The 17,651-nt window shown below is 23.4% G+C and overlaps 2 protein-coding genes and 1 pseudogene across 2 annotated transcripts, besides 1 other annotated feature; 1 reads left to right on the top strand and 2 right to left on the bottom strand.

Moving 5' to 3' along the window:
- Positions 1-2,655: 2,655 nt before the first annotated feature.
- Positions 2,656-3,990, top strand: PmUG01_02011500 (Plasmodium exported protein, unknown function; the record flags this gene model as incomplete). The annotated part of the gene is made up of 2 exons (XM_029008583.1): positions 2,656-2,787; positions 3,100-3,990. 2 exons carry the CDS (start codon positions 2,656-2,658, stop codon positions 3,988-3,990), a joined length of 1,023 nt encoding a protein of 340 aa, XP_028860129.1.
- Positions 3,991-6,300: 2,310 nt separating this feature from the next.
- PmUG01_02011400 lies at positions 6,301-8,005 on the bottom strand (annotated as a pseudogene).
- Positions 6,301-8,005: a sequence feature (Plasmodium exported protein, unknown function, pseudogene).
- Positions 8,006-12,562: 4,557 nt separating this feature from the next.
- On the bottom strand, positions 12,563-14,077 carry PmUG01_02011300 (tryptophan-rich protein; the record flags this gene model as incomplete). Its single annotated transcript, XM_029008582.1, has 2 exons — positions 12,563-13,525; positions 13,994-14,077. The coding sequence occupies 2 exons, from the start codon at positions 14,075-14,077 to the stop codon at positions 12,563-12,565; spliced, it is 1,047 nt and encodes a 348-aa protein (XP_028860128.1).
- Positions 14,078-17,651: the final 3,574 nt, after the last annotated feature.

The raw sequence follows: 17,651 nt of genomic DNA, 5'->3' as shown, positions 1-17,651 counted from the left end.
ATACACTTCAGCTTTTTCCTTATTTTTCATTTAAAATGAAGTTAACAAAAAAAAGGAAGAAATTTTTAAAAATAGAATAACAGTTCTGTGTAAATAAATTATACTGTAATTACAGTCGTCTTTAAAAAGTTGAACCTCCTGGAGAAAAAGGAAAAACGATATACATATATATATACATATATATATAAACACATATATGCAAATGTGTACTTTAAATGTGCTAATATTTTATTATTATTTTTTGGAGCAATATCATATGTGCTACATATATATATATATATATATATGTATATGTGAATACGCGTTATAAAGTATAAATAAAAACAATAGTATTATTTTTATTTTAAAAGTATATATATAAAAAATAAAATTTCCATGTTATATTATATGGTATTTTAACACTATTTTATATTTTGATTGAACATCAAACATAAGTAAATAACAGTAATGATAATTTAATAAACTCAAAAGAAATAAAATAGTCTATGTTGCTATGTGTAATAAGTGAATGTACTTTAAAGAGGCTTTTTGACAAATCAGAGGGGTTAACGTACATGATTATTTTTTATCTTTTATTCTCTTTTATTTTGTATCTTTTATTATCTTTTATTTTTTATCTTTTATTATCTTTTATTTTGTATCTTTTATTATCTTTTATTTTTTATCTTTTATTATCTTTTATTATGTATCTTTTATTTTTTATCTTTTATCTTCTATTTTTAATTTTTAATTTCATCTTTTGAAAACAATTTTATTCGTTTATCCGTGTATTGCTGTGCTCCGGTAGTATTTTTTTCATTGCAAAGACCATAATTATTAAATGTTAAATGCTCTAACAAAATACTAAGGAGTATTGTCGATCTAGTTTTTGTTCTGTTGTAAAAAAAAGTTTTACTTCACGTAGTATTTCGTTCTGTACTTCAACTTGTTTGTTCTGTTCGTTTGATGTTGCATTTTTTTGCGCTTTCATTATTTCACTTTTACGGCATATATCGTTAATTAATTTTTTCCGTTCTTCATGCTTATGTTTTTCATAATCTCATATGAAGTTATCATTCGTTTTTGTAAAATAAAATGATAAAATTAATGATGAAAAATAATAAGTTTAATAGCTATTTTTTTTTTTTTTTTTTTTTTTTTTTAAACAAACATAAATAATTACTACATTTTTACTTAATCACAATTTGGCAATACGATGACATTTATATTTGGCCCATATAATTATTACAGTATTCAAAAAAAAAAAAAAAAAAAAAAAAATGCAATTTATTAATATATTAATGCATTTTGTGTTTTTGATTAGTTAAACTACTGCCCAAGATTTGTTTGAATTGTATATATATGTATAAATGTACATATGTATATACGTGTATATTGGTGAATATACTATATTATATGTTCTTCCAACTGAATAAAATATTTGTACTTTAAATTTTACAACATTGCAAATGTTTTTTTTTCGTTTTTTTTCGTTTTTTACTTTTATTTTATTTCTAATTTTGTTTTATTTCTAATTTTGTTTTATTTTCTTTCTACTATTCTTGTTATAAAAAAATGAATATACATTATTCATTAAGCACTACAACGGAACGAAACTTTTTGTGAAGTCACAATGGAGCACTGTCATTTGTATAATTTTAAAGAATTCTTTAATTTTGGATTCTTTTTTATGTTCATTTAAATATTTTTTATGCGTTTGTTCTGTTCTGTTCTGTTCTGGTCTGCTCTGGTCTGTTCTTTTGTTCTCTTGTTCTTTTATTTTATTTTTGTTTATTTTATTTTATTTTTGTTTATTTTATTTTATTTTTGTTTATTTTATTTTATTTTTGTTTATTTTATTTTATTTTATTTTATTCTATTTTGTTTTTTTTTTGTTGGAAAGAAGAGCATTATTATGACGATGAGATGAGTCTGAATTATATGTATCACCACGTTCATTAGAAAAATAGATAAAAATATAAATAAAAAAAAAAAAAAAAAATATAAATGAATAAATAAAAATATAACTCAATAAATAAAAATATAACTGAATAATTAAAAATATAAATGAATAAATATAAAAATATAATTTAATAATTAAAAATATAAAAATATAACTGAATAATTAAAAATATAAAAATATAACTGAATAAATATAAATGAATAAATGAATATATATATATATATATATATATATATATATATATATATATGCGCACGTAATATTCGTACTTCTGCAAAAGTACATATTTAACGCACGAATACCTTTGTGGTTTAGCTTTGATTAGTGAATATATTTTACGTATTCATATAATTTATCATATTATTATAAAAACTTCAAAATAATGCGTTTTATTAGGATTTGATTTTAAGCGATTCTTTCCATTTTTACAGCGTGGGATTTACTCTTTTATATATATATATATATATATACATATATTTTTGTTTATTTATTAGCATTTATATATAGTTATCAACTTTGGTTATACAACTATGCGCATATGTACATATGTTAATACATATATACATGTGTACATGTGTACGTGTATGTATAGACGTACGTACAGAAAAAAGCAGTGTGTACCTTTAAATTATTAAATATGATATGAAAAGATCAAATGCGTCTGCCTTCATATTTTAAATTACACGTTTTTAATTCTGAAAAAAATAAAAAAAATGATAAGGAAAAATAGTATCATCATGACTTCATCATATATTGATTCTACATATCATACAGGGGAGGATGATGAAAATAAAGGTTTGAATCCCATAGATGATTTTAAGACTATTTCATTTGAACACTCTCAGGTGCCTCAAGAAGGAAATCATTTATTTGCTGTTACGAAAATATGTATTTTTGCTTATTTAATATGGTTATTGTTCTACCAAGAAAATGTAGGAAAATACACACATATGTATGAAACACTGTGTGTGTGTGTGGGGGGGGGAGTTTGTCCCTACTACACTACATAAGTATGTTCATATGTATGGGATTATACTTGTGCTCATACGCGTGCATACGCATGTGCTTATACATGTGTATGTTTTTTCCCGGTTAAAATGCTCGTTTATGCGCGCAAATTAAAATATACATAAATTTTTATTTACCTAATTTTTCAGTGTTCTAGTTGCAAAATATGGAATAAGGAAAATCAAGAAGACAATTTAATCGATATCCTATCTAAAGGTAGATCATTGGCACTTAAGAATACATTTAAATTTGGAGGAGGTAAAGTAATGACCACCCCCTTTATGCATTCATTATATGGGGAGGTACAAGATGGGATATTAGATAACATGTACGATGGAACGCATGATAAGTTGACTACGAAACTACTCGATGGAATGTATGATGAATGGTCCTATAAAACGTATGGAAAGTCAAATGACAAGTTACATAGTGTATTGTGTTATGCACCGAGTGAGGGGTCTAGTGTTAATCTATCGAATGTACTGAGTTATGCACCGAGTGAGGGGTCTAGTGTTAATCTATCGAATGTACTGAGTTATGCACCGAGTGAGGGGTCTAGTGTTAATCTATCGAATGTACTGAGTTATGCGAGTGAGGGGTCTAGTGTTAATCTATCGAATGTACTGAGTTATGCACCGAGTGAGGGGTCTAGTGTTAATCTATCGAATGTACCGAGTTATGCACCGAGTGAGGGGTCTAGTAACGAATTGCGCAACCATAGAGATGATATAATGAACCCATTTACTGAATCGTATATAAAAAACATTAATTCCATTAAAATTGATAAAATATTTAAATACACATGTGATAATATAAAAAACAAGAAGCTCTTTCGAAAAATTGTAGATAAGGCTCAACGGATATTAAATACTAAAACAATGAAAGTAATAAAATTTATTATTCCATTTATACCAGTTATTTCTATGATAACAGCAGCACTTACAACTTTGTTGTTAGGCTTAAGTCTACAGGCCATTTTCATAGCAATATTTGCCCCATTTGCATATCCGTACATTTTCATATCTTTAAGAAATAAATGAAAAAAGAATGAGGAATGAAATTAAAAAATTGAGTATACAACAAGCCGTAATATAAAAGTTTTTCCTCCAAAAGTTTTGCCCACATACACATATGTGTATGGGTTATATATACATGTACGTACGCGTGTATTTGTGTATGTATGTACGTTTGTACTATACCGATATGTATATATTTTCTATGCAGTAATGGTAGTACCCCCTTTATAAGAACCTCTAAATTTGAAGTACAGTTGTGGATATGCTCAATAATTCTAATACAGTATAGCACAAAAATATATTATATATCCATGATACCATATTTATGAATGTATGAATTTTGACCCTTTTTATTTACCTGTTGAATATATAATTACGTTAATATTATTTGTTAATATGCAATCTGTTTTAATCATACACATCAATTAATTTAAATTAACATGGCAATTGTATTGTATGTATATGTGTATGACTGTTATGGGGAATTTCTCTCTCTTTATATTTGCTTTTTTAAAGTGGTTTATTCCTTCTTTTTTTTTTTTTTTTTTTTTTTTTATGTATGTAAAACGTGCATACATACATGTACATACATGAATACATATATCTATATGCACGTGTGCGCGTTTTAAAGAGCCTACTGAGTCCAGGTTTCCTTAATTTTAAAGAATTTTATTAAAATTTATACATTACCATCTTTCATTACACATGGACATATTTTTTATTTGTCTCTTTTTGAATTAAATACTCATTTTTATTTTTTATATTTTTTTAATTTATCAAAAATATTTATTAAGCTGAATATAAAAAAGCATAATAATACATGTGTTTTAAAAAATTCAAAAATATATAAAATAAAAGTAATTTGTGCATATTCCTATTGTGCTCACAAAAATTTTACGTAAATTGTCTGTCACTGTAAGGCAAATGTGATACTCTTAAAATTTATGCAACGCGCATGTGTATGTTATATATATGCATATACTCATACATATACAAATATATATATGTATACCCATATGTATACGCATATATATACTCATACATATATACACACATATATATATATATATATATATATATATATATATATATATATATATATATATATATATATATATATATATATTAAAACAACTACTGCAATATAACACATGCCTTTTGACTGTTTTTTCATCCTTTGGAAATATAAACATTACAAGTATAAGATTATTTTATTTTATTTTATTATTATTTTTTTAAAAATTAATATAGTATGCAAATAATATGCATTAAATTGTTTTCTCAATTTTTGTATAATACCCAGGGAGGTAAACTTATACCAGTGGCTGTTTATTTCGCCCGTTCGTTTTGGAGTAGTAAAAATATTAGCTAACAATTATGAGAAAAATAAAAACAAAAAAAAAAAAAAAAAAAAAATAAAATATAAAACATAAAATATGAAATATAAAACATAAAATATGAAATATAAAACATAACAGTCTCGATAGTTAAAAACTTTGGAGAGGTGTATATAGTATTAATATAAAATACGGAAGAAAAGGGATTTTATTTATTGAAAGTGCTTATTATTATATGGTATGAGTTATTTTGTTATTTGCATATATATGCATATAATAAAATAAGTCTGTACACATATAAGAATATATTTTATGTGTGTATGTAGTAGAATATATTTGTGAACATAGTTCATTATCACAGGAACATGTAATATAAATTAAAATTGCAATATGTTTTAAAATATTATGACAAAAAAAAAAAAAAATAAATAAATAAAATAAATAATTATATAACAAAAATATGTAAAATTTAAAGGAACATAAAAATATATTTCTGTATATAATATATATATATATATATATATATATATAATAAAAAAAAAAAAAAAAAATATATTTCCATAAGAAAATATTGACTTATATTGAAAGTCTTAGTAAAACACAAAAAACAAAAAAAAAAAAAGGAAACAAGAAGGGACAAAAAATGGAACAGAAACAAAATAAAAATGATGGGGAAAAAAAGCAAGATTAACAAATAGGTTTAGGGCGTAAACATACAGTTGTTGTCCTCTCTCCATCCATTGCCAATGTTATTAAGCATACTCCATATATGTATATATACAATATGTACATACGTATATGTGTGCACTTTTCGAATTTGCACTAACATGAAAATGGTACGGGGTTCGTAAGAGCTGCATAAATTTATGTTATGCAATATGATCCCCTAATAAAAGTTTTTTGGAAAACTATATATTGTGCATTTTTCCTACTATTGATTTGTTGTGTGTTATCTATCTATCTATCTATATATATATATTTATCCTTTTACATCTCATTATTGTTCATTCTTTAATTCGTTTAAGTATGAAATACTTTCTTTGTTCATAGGTTGACTAAATAAATTTTCACTTTCGTTATAGTTTTCAAGTAAGTTTTTATAATTTCCCCGTTTATTTGTTGAGTATTCATCTTCTTTTCTTTCATTTTCTTCATCGCTATTGGAAGAATCATCAATGGAAGAGTCCTCCTCATCCTTGTTGCATCACTGCCCATCTGTGGCCCCTTCTTCACTTACATCTTCGCTTGTACTTTCGCTTTTTTCGCTGTCTTCTTCACTTTCTTCTTCGCTGTCTTCTTCACTTTCTTCTTCGCTTTCTTCTTCGCTTTCTTCTTCACATTCCCCTTCCCCTTTTTGGTTCGCGCTTTCGTTTGGTTTTTCTGTATACAACATTTGAGCAACGCTAGGAGTTATTAATGGTTCATATACTTCCTTTAGTGGCTTACAGGGGGGTTCTTGTTGTTCATTCCTCTGCCCCCCCTGATGTTTTCCCGACGGGCTTAATCCTGAATTCTCTGGTATTTTCTGTGTTGGTATATTAGAACTCGTTCCTTGTGTATTTTTGTTTGGTAGTCCCGTGTACAACATCTGTGCAACGGTAGGAGTTATTAATGGTTCATATACATTCGGCATTTTTTTAGATGAGGTTTTATGTTGGTCATAAATTCCTTCCCCCGCCGGTTGTTCTGATGATTCTAATTTGAATTCTGGATCTTCTTCCATTTCATATGGATTTTTTTTTTTTTTTTTCTGTCTTTATTACCTTTTGTTATATAATGGTCTGAACATTTTTTTTTTTTGTTTTCTCTCGTTATGTAATTATCTGATCCTTTTTTTTTGTTTTCTCTCGTTATGTAATTATCTGATCCTTTTTTTTCGTTTTCTCTCGTTATGTAACTACCTAATGTTTCTTTTTTTATGTTATCTTTTATTAAATAGGGTGAATTCATTTTTTCTGCTTTATCCTTAGTATCATAATTTTGAGGTTTCAATTTTTCATGATGTGTTAAATTACTATCTTTTGGACATACATAATTTTTACCCACTTTAATAGGAGAATTATGTAATTTATTTTCATTCTTATTTTTCCCTATAGAATAATTTTGAGGTTTATTTTTGTTTTTATTATTTCCTCCGGAATATGAATATCCACTGTATCCATAAGGATAATGAATGGACCTATTATTAGATTGTGTTAACACTCTTCTAGATTTTACTTCTAACATTTTTTCTGTGTGGTATTCCTTACTAGAGAGTTTGTCACTGTATGTGCACTAATAAGAGGGGGGAAAAAATATCATAATAGGACATAAGGAAAATAGTATATATGCATGTACACGCATCCGTATATATGCATATATATATATATATATATATATATATATATATATATATATAGATCTACATATGTGCGTTTACATCCGTATGTATATCCATTTTCACGTTAGCTCTTTTATAATGCCATATTTTAGGTGAAATGAAATATAGCCATACATACGTACATACATAAACAACTCAACAAAAGGGGAGAAGAGAGTAACTCTTATTTTTCTTTTTTATATACGTTACTTTAAATTTTAAATCGTACATTATTAAAAATATCTGATGTCCAAAAGAAAAGAGAGAACAAACATATTTTCCTAAGAAAGGGGGAAATATTGACTCTCCCCCTCGTAATATGATTTTTCTTTGAATTCGTCATTTTTTCTATATTTCAAGGGTACTTATATAAGTATTTTATATGTATATATATGTATATATATGTATATATATATATGTATATATACTCGATTGTAACTTCTGGTTGCTTATCAATATTTTCAATTAATGCATCAATCTAGTATTTTTCAAGGCTTCTGATTTATTTTTCCACATTAATATGATTTTTGTATTATTTTTAAATTACAAAAAGAAAAAAAAAAAAAAATAAAATGTTCATAAATAGTTATTCATATAATGGATAATTACAAACATATAAAATATATATATAATATAGTAAGAAATAATAAAAAATAGTATATATATATATACTTAGGTGTTTTTTTATTATATTTTGAAAATTTCAAATAAAAAATAACATCATTATTAGAACAAAAATAAGGTCATCAGCACTAAAAAAAAAAATATAAGCTTTAGAAAAGATGTAAAACAAGGCTAGCTTTTATTATTAGTACGTTTATATAGATTAAATCTGCGAAATTTTTTTTTTTTTTTTTTTTTTTTTTTGGCTCGAAAAATAGAACAAAACAAAAAAATTCGTTCAAATGTTATAAGCGAAATGTAGGACATAAGTACATATATATATTAGGAAGAAAAAAGGGAAAAAGCCAAGTAATTTTACTGTTAAACGAAAAGGAGAATATGTTCTTAAGAAATTATATACTATCAACTCTACATATATACGAATTTAAAAAAAAAAAAAAAAAATCATTGTCCCAACTAATATATATATATATCACATATATTTTTAATAATTATTTTGTACTCATAATAGTTTAAATAATTTTAACTAAGTGCTAAATATAGAAGAAAAATGTTTAAAATATATTATTATTTATATTTATGTAACTTATAAAATAATACATCCGCATTTCAATTTAAACAAATAGTTAGATTATGAAAAAATAAGCCAAAAAAAAAAAAAAAAAAAAAAAAATTTTTTAAGAGTGGCAGCAGGAGTGAGTCAAACTTTTTAATAACCTTTAACCAAAAATAATAAATTTCAGTATATACAAAATATCCAATTTATTAATATTAATATTATTATTATTTATTTACTATAATAATAATAATTACTATTATATATGTAAAAAAAAATATTCCCTTAAGGTGGTAAAAAAAGAAACTGAAAAATTGCAATGAAGAATTATAAGATTAAATAATAAAATTTTTATTATAGGTATGTATAGGATTAAAAAAAACAAAAATTCGATTCGCTTTTTTTTTTTTTTATTTTATAATTTAAAGAAATAATATATTACATTATAGTTACAACTTTCGGAGGCACGTGGTAGCGCTACCTATGACGTACAAAATTATAGTGACTTATATATGTACATGTACATGTATATGTATATGTATATGTATATGTATATGTATTTATACATAGATACATAATAATATATATATGTATATATTAATATATGTTAACAATAAAAATTTTCATATTTTAAAGTTAATTATAAACGATAAGTAAAATGCAATACCTTTTTAATTATTAAAAAAAAAAAAAAAAAAAGAAAAAAAAAAAATCCTACTTCCTTTTTTATAGTACAATTTTTGATCACATACATGTATTTATGTTTTTTCATTCATTTATGTTGTGCCTTCAAATTCATTAAACGAAGGACAACACCTGAACACCCAAGCAAAACGTATATTGCCAAAACAAAAAATAAGACAGAATTGGGGATGTTCATTATAAAGGAGAAATTGTATTTAGTAAAATATTTATATATATATATATATATATTTTTGTTTTTTAATTTTTTGATATAATTTTATATTCATATAATATATGACTTTATACAGGTATATTTGCAAAAATTAACTCTTCCTTTAAATGTGTACCGCGGGGATAAAGGGGAGAAAAAAGAAAAAATCTATTTTGTAAATGAAAATATTAAAAAGAAAGTAGAAAAGTTTATGAGGAAACACTTTTCCTTTTAACCATCCCATTTTTCATGCTTACAAAATGAGTTACAAACACACACACAAGTTTATGTGTACATATTTATACACATATATTTATGCATTCATATATATATATAAAAATATATATGATGGTGCTAATTTTTTTCTTTATTTCCCTTTGTGCCTATTTAAAGCTTTAATTTTACTTCATGTATAACGGACATATTACATATTAGTTCTAAATACCGAGAGCGCATTATTTTTTTAAAAACATTATCCATTACTATATTATTTTAAACACTATTTTACATTCTTACCTGCACACTTGTTAGGAAAGCTTTTTTTTTCTTCGGACATTTAGTAAATTATTTAGTGGTATCATATGATAGACTTACTACTAATGTGAAAATTAAACAAAATAAGGTGGTATTATAAAACTATTTAATATGATGATGACGCAACATAAATTTTATACATTTTATAAAAAAAAAAAAAAAAATAATAATAAAAATAAAGATAAGATAAAGATAAAGATAAAAATAAAAAGGTTTTTCATATATTGAGGTTTAATAGAATAAAATTTTTCTTTTCTCTCATTTCATATATGTAGCAGAGTGATAAAACAGCAGACATGTTTGAAATATTAGTCAAATGACGATAAAATTTCAGTTATATAAATAATTTCGTACAAAAAAATGTTTGTAACGCAGTTGTTTTAGTAGTATAATTAAGGCAATTATATAGTAGGTACAACCATAGTTTCGAGAACGGTTCGCACACGTATATACATTATATAATGCACATACATATTATACATATTTATATAATATATATATATATATATATATATACACGCATGTACACATATAGTACGTTCGCATGTTTTGCTAAAGTACAATGTTAATCATCATACTGTAAGCAAAAAAAAAAAAAAAAAATATATATATATATATATATATATATATATATATATATATATATATATATATATATATATATATATAGACCTTAACAATAAAAATATGAACAAAATAGTAGCTACAAAAAAAAAAAAAAAAAAAAATTATAAAACACAAACAGTACACAGTATTATTAAAAACAAATAAAAAATATATGAAAATGTATTAATAAGCAAATAAGTTAATGAAAAAAATATAACTTACGCGCATACATTATTATATATAAGAAAAGACGAAAAAAATTGAATTAAAATTAATCAAAACCATAATAACAAATTATGAATAATGCAGAAATAATTGCTATTTACAACAATTTAAAATATACATTAAACGTACAGATATTAATTCGTAAACGAGCACATATACGTACATACATACATACGTACATACATACATACATACATACATACATATATATATATATATATATGTATATGTATGCATATATTCATGACAAGCATGCGTGTTTATAGGGAGGGGAGAGGCTCCAGAAATATAAAGAACATCGATGGAAAAACAGCTTAATCATAATTTTGATAACTATTATATGCATGAGTGCACAAAATAATCAATTAGGGAAATAAGTACCGTGAAGAGAAAAATCTTTTGTCGTGTGTTATTATCGTTACTAATATGTACACAATGCTTCTGGTTAAGTGTATTTCGCTTTTTTGTTTTTCTAATTTGTTTTTCCTATTTGTATTTGTATTTGTATTTGATTTTTTAGTACACGTCGTACTTGTACATCATAGTTCGCGTATGCAAGTGAAGTTGAGAAAGCAAAAATCAGTTTTTGTAAAACTCGCATATAAACATATATGCGCATATTTTAAACAATAAAAAAATTCTAGGTTCAAAAAAATTATAGATTATACGATTTAATCATATAAATAAATAGTGAAAGACAACAGTATACCACTATTTTTTTTTACTATTAAAAATTAAAAAAAAAAAAAAAAAAAAAGGTGCCATGTTGAACAAACGCTAGTTAAATGCAAATATATGTAACACATAAATACACACATCGTGCATATAATAAATTAATAAATATATATATATATAATATATATATATATATATATATATATATATATATATATATATATATATAATGTACTTTAAAAAAAATGACGTGATATATTAAGTTTTTATGCACGCTTTATTAATAAGAGCTGAACACATTTAATAAAATTAATTTAGTACGTAAAAATACTATTTCAATTATTAAAAATTTTCGCACTTCGTAATAATGTATCATTATAATTTGCTGCCTCTTTGGTTGCACTTCGATTTTCTTTTTTTTTTATTTTTAAACATATATATGTAAAATACTCTTTTTGAGCTGTTCACCATGATATTTCAAAAAAAAAAAAAAAAAAAAAAAATAGCTAACTGAAAAAAGGAATAGTGCTAGATGTTTGAAAGTACGTATTTGATGGTATATAACTGATGGTACAGAAGTGATAGTATATATTTAACGGTCAATTAATAATGGTTCATAATATAGTTGATAATAAATAACAGACAAATAATATAGTTGATCGCTGCTGATAGTAAACAAATAATATTTTTAAATTGTTGATTGCTGTCCATGTTGTAGAGTATAATATATTTTATAATAGTTGGAGAGGAAGAAGAAAAAATTAACAGATTAATTTTTTATGGTTTTATTGCACGGAAGCACTCTGAAGTAAGATCTCCGAAGCAGGAGTTACTCCCACTTTTTCTTCCAACTTTTCTCCCAATTTTTCTTCCAATGTTAATCCCACTTTTTCTTCCAACTTTTCTCCCAATTTTTCTTCCAGTGTTAATCCCACTTTTTCTCTTACTGTTTCCCCAGTTGTTTTCTCATTTACTAACATATTTTTTCTTTCATCAATCCACACATTCCACTGTCTTTGTCTAACCCATTTTTCCACAAAGCTGTTGACCCAATGATTAAACAGCATGAGTTTTTCATTTTTCCATTCGGACCAAGCGTTCCAGTTACTATTAATATATTTACTTTCTTTAATAGCGGACCAGTTCTTCCATTCAATACCTTCCCTAAATATTCTTTCTTTCCATTTATAAAATTGATTTTTCTCCAAAGGTGTTAAGGCTAGTGCTGATACATCATCATATTTGGACCAATACTGATCTTCATTGACTTTCCAATTTGTTGTTATCCATTCTTTAATTTTATTATTTTTCCATTCATTCCATTCATCTAAAGTCCATTTACAATATATGGTTTCATTTTCGGAAAGCCAATTTTTTAAATCCACTTCTAAAAGTTGTTTTCCCTCAGTTGATATCCATAATTTCCATTGGCTATCATCCCATGTTTCAGATTTTTCAAAAAAATTTATTTTATATTCTGAATCTAAATTAGGGTTAAAGTGTAACCATTTCTTTTGTTCATATTTTAACCATTGAATCCATTCTTGTTCTTTCTCATCAATCCATGCTTTTTTCTCTGCTTCTATTTGTAAGTTGAACTCTTTCCAATCTACTTCTAACTTCATCATCCATTGGACCCATTCCTTTCTTTTCCATTCCTCCGCTTTATCTATCCTTTGATCGGAACTTCCTCCGAGTGTTTTATATGAGTTGGATTTGTACGTGTCCAACTTAAATGGGTTGAAAGTCTGTGTAGCGATGAAATTGAGAGGAAAAAATAAAATAATGTAAATACAAAATGTACAAAGCAAAAATAATGTAAATACAAAATGTACAAAATAAAAAAAGTATAACGTATAATAAAATTATGCGACTTCATTTTTTCATTCTTTCTTTATTTCTGGAATAACATAGACCCTTGCGGGTACACAATGCATTTGCGTGCATAATACGTACATATATGTGCATAACACATGTATATATACATAACACATGCATATATATATGGCACATGCATATATACATAACACATGCATATATACATAACACATGCACATATACATAACACATTCGTACGTATATTTTTGTGTATACACTCTTAAGGCATTTCAGTTAGTTACCGGATTGGAATTCCTTAAATAAAGAACGCCAACATATGCAAATAAAAAAAATACACAAAACATTTTAAGCATGAATGTCCTATTCATTGATGCTACCATCTGATTGTGAAGTTTAAATTTCATCGCTTCAATAAAATTTTGATCCACGAAATAACTTTGTATGTGTCTTAATTTCTCCATGATTTCTTGATTTTTTTTCTTCTTTTTAAAATAGTAAATTAAAATATTTAAATAAATCCAAATTCTGTATTAACTGTTTCATGCACACATATCTAAACATATGCTTATGCATATAAATATATACTATGACAAGTTTAACGTCAATTCGAGTTCCGTTCTTTTTTTTTTTTTTTTTTTTTTTTTTTTAACTCATTATTCGTAAAATGCTCTTTGGTAGAGGTTCGATAAATTACTAATTCAAAATGGTATATCACATAAAAAAAAAAAAAATAATAAAGGAAGGAAGGAGAACAGTAAAATATTAAGCATAAAAAATTTCATATACAGTTATAGGCATACATATGCGTACAAATATATGCATATACATTATATAAATATGATGCCTATTTATAATAATAATAATATATATACGATGATACAATAAATCAATGTTTCCACATTTAATGCCTACTAAGCATAACTTCTCTAATTTATAAATTTATCTTACATAAGACTAAAAAAAATTTAAGGCTTTTATAAAAACACTATTTAATTGTTTATATATATATATATATGTACGTCTACGTATATATAATACGTACGTATGAATAAATTTATTAGTATAATTATGTTTGTATTTTTAAATAGTTTCCATATTTAATTTCTCATTTTAATTTATTGTTCAAATTTTTTTTTTCTTTTTCCATTAGTAGTAATATATATATATATATATATATATATATATTATATGTAATTATATATTTAAATAATTATATATACAATTTTATTCTAATAATATAAAATTAAAAAGTAAGCTGTAAAATATAAATTAAAAAAAAATTATAAAAATAGGAAATATGTTTATCATTAATAGATACATATATATATATATATATATTATATTTATATAAAAATATATGAAGAATATGTGAACATGAGAATATAATAATATATGAAATATATATGATATATTATTATATATATAGATGCAGTAATTATGATTTACTCTTTTTAAAAAATTAATAAAAAGGGTATAAATATTATACATACAAATAAATAAATATATTACATATATATATATATATATATATATATATATATATATATATATATATATATATATATATATATATGAACAACTCATTAATGTAAATTTATATTTTTATGCTTTTTACGAAATTTTTTTTTAGTTTATTTTAAAAATACATATATTCATAGAAAAAAAAGGCATTTTATTTATATTCTAACATATATATCAATGTATGAAGAAATATTTAGAAAAAATATACATCATTTTTTACATATATTATTTTATTTAGGTAATTCATGTATGTGGCATAAATGAACAGAATACATTTCTACATAAAAAAATATATATTTTTTAAGCACTTATATGTATAAAAAAAAAAAAAAAAAAAAAATATAATAAATAATACATTATTAATACATGTAAAATTATTTATTTTGTTATTCCATATTTTAATAAATAATACAACAGGTTAAAGTTTGAAATCGAAATTTTTAGAAAATATCCAAATATACGTTAACAAAATATTTATTTTAAAAAACAAAAAGAAACTAAAATATAGAATTATAAAAATTAGTTTATACATATATATATATATATATATATATATAAATGTTATATATGGTACTTCTATTCAAATATGATGAAAGCTGAAAAGAAAAAATACCATTAAAAGATGGGTAGAGTACATGATAAGAACCTGACAATATTAGAACAATGAACTTGTTCATTTTTAATTTAATTATTTTTTTTTTTAATTATTGTTAGTAAAAAAGGAGTGTCCAAATTTATACATGGATTTCTCATATGTATAAAAAAAAAAAATATATATATATATATATCATGCTGCTAAGAAACAAAAATAGTGCATATGTTTTGTATTTTTTTTTTTTTTTTTTTTTTTTTTTTTATTTGTTTTAAAATTTATCCTCGTATTCATAGAATTTTTCTTACATTGTTTAAAATTGCACAAATAAATGTATGCATATGTTATATGTATATATAAAATGATGGAAAAAAAATATGAATTTCTTTACATAAAAAAAAAAAAAAAAAATCGTATAAAAAATTTTATTAAACATACATTTATATGTACATATATACATGAATTCTTTTTATTGTGTTATTATATTCTTTTATCATTAGTATGTCCTTTTTTTTAATTTAAAAATAATAGATTTCTTTGGTGTTTGCTGTTTTTCTCATTATTGTAAATTTTATTAGAAATATATAATTTTCCACGAAGGGGAGATATTTTAATAATATCTGTGCCAGTGTACGCATATGTATAAGTAGACTTAAGTAAACATGATGATAATACCATTAGTACCTATTTCAAACAAATTATATTTTTTTTTTGTTTTATTCTTTTAGAGGATTACTGATCAGTGATACTTAATGAAAATATATTTCTTTGCATTTTTTAGATATGCAAAAATGTACATAAAACAAATACAATAATATATGTCTCAGCAAAAATTCAAACGAAATAAATATAACCATACGTACATACATGCATAAATCGTACAAATTATTTATATGAGCATAATATAATTTATTATGTATATCTCAGTGAAAACAAATATAAAGTTACTATAAAAATGACAAAAGCAGGATAAATAATTTTTTTTTTTTTTTTTTTTTTTATTATTAATTTTGTATAAATAGAACTACCACATATTGTATCATACTACACAGTCAGATTATCAAACGTAAAAATTTTTACAAACGTATTAAAACTATAATTTTTTCAAATTTATGGTTTTATATAACATGACGCACATTTTGCTTATCCATGTTATATAAATAAATGAGTTACGAAATACCCAGAGTTTAGTTTTCCTTACTTAGAGAGACCACTGGTTTTGGGTAGGGATTACGTTTAGTTTTAGATTTTGATTTATTTTTAGGTTTAAATTTAGATTTATTTTTAGTTTTAAATTTAGATTTATTTTTAGGTTTAGATTTAGATTTATTTTTAGGTTTAGATTTATTTTTATGTTTAGATTTAGAGTTGTATGTTTTTTTTTTTTTATATTTAGGATTATACTTATTTGTATTGGTTTAGGTTTACGTTTAGTTTTGTGTTTAATATTATGTCTAGTTTTATATTTACATTTATGTTTCGTTGTGGATATATTTTTAAATTTAGGTTCAGATCTATGTTTATTTTAAGATCAAGATTTTATTTTGGGTTTGCGTTTAGATTTAAATTTATTTTTATATTAAGTTTTAGAATTAAGAATAATATTAGGTCTCGTTTTAATTTTAGGTTTAGATTTATAATTTGTTTTGATTTTAGTTTTAGGGTTAGGTTTAGGTTTAAACATGTATATGGGTTTATTTTTGTTTTGAATTTATTTTCAGGCTTCGTTTTTAGCGTAGTTTTAGATTCAATTATAATTGTAGTTTTAATTTTAGGTTTAAATCTATTTTTAGGTCGAGTTATAGTTTTGGATTTATCTTTAGTTCAATTTTAGGTATAATTTCATGTTTATGCATAAATGTTATTTTAGGATTAGGTTTTGTTCCATTTTTAGATTTAGGTGTAGTTTTAGAAATGGGTTT

The sequence above is a fragment of the Plasmodium malariae genome (assembly GCF_900090045.1).
Source record: "Plasmodium malariae genome assembly, chromosome: 2".
In the NCBI taxonomy this organism is placed as follows: domain Eukaryota; phylum Apicomplexa; class Aconoidasida; order Haemosporida; family Plasmodiidae; genus Plasmodium; species Plasmodium malariae.
Note: the sequence above shows the minus strand (reverse complement) of the source record. Positions and strands in the feature narration are given on the sequence as shown.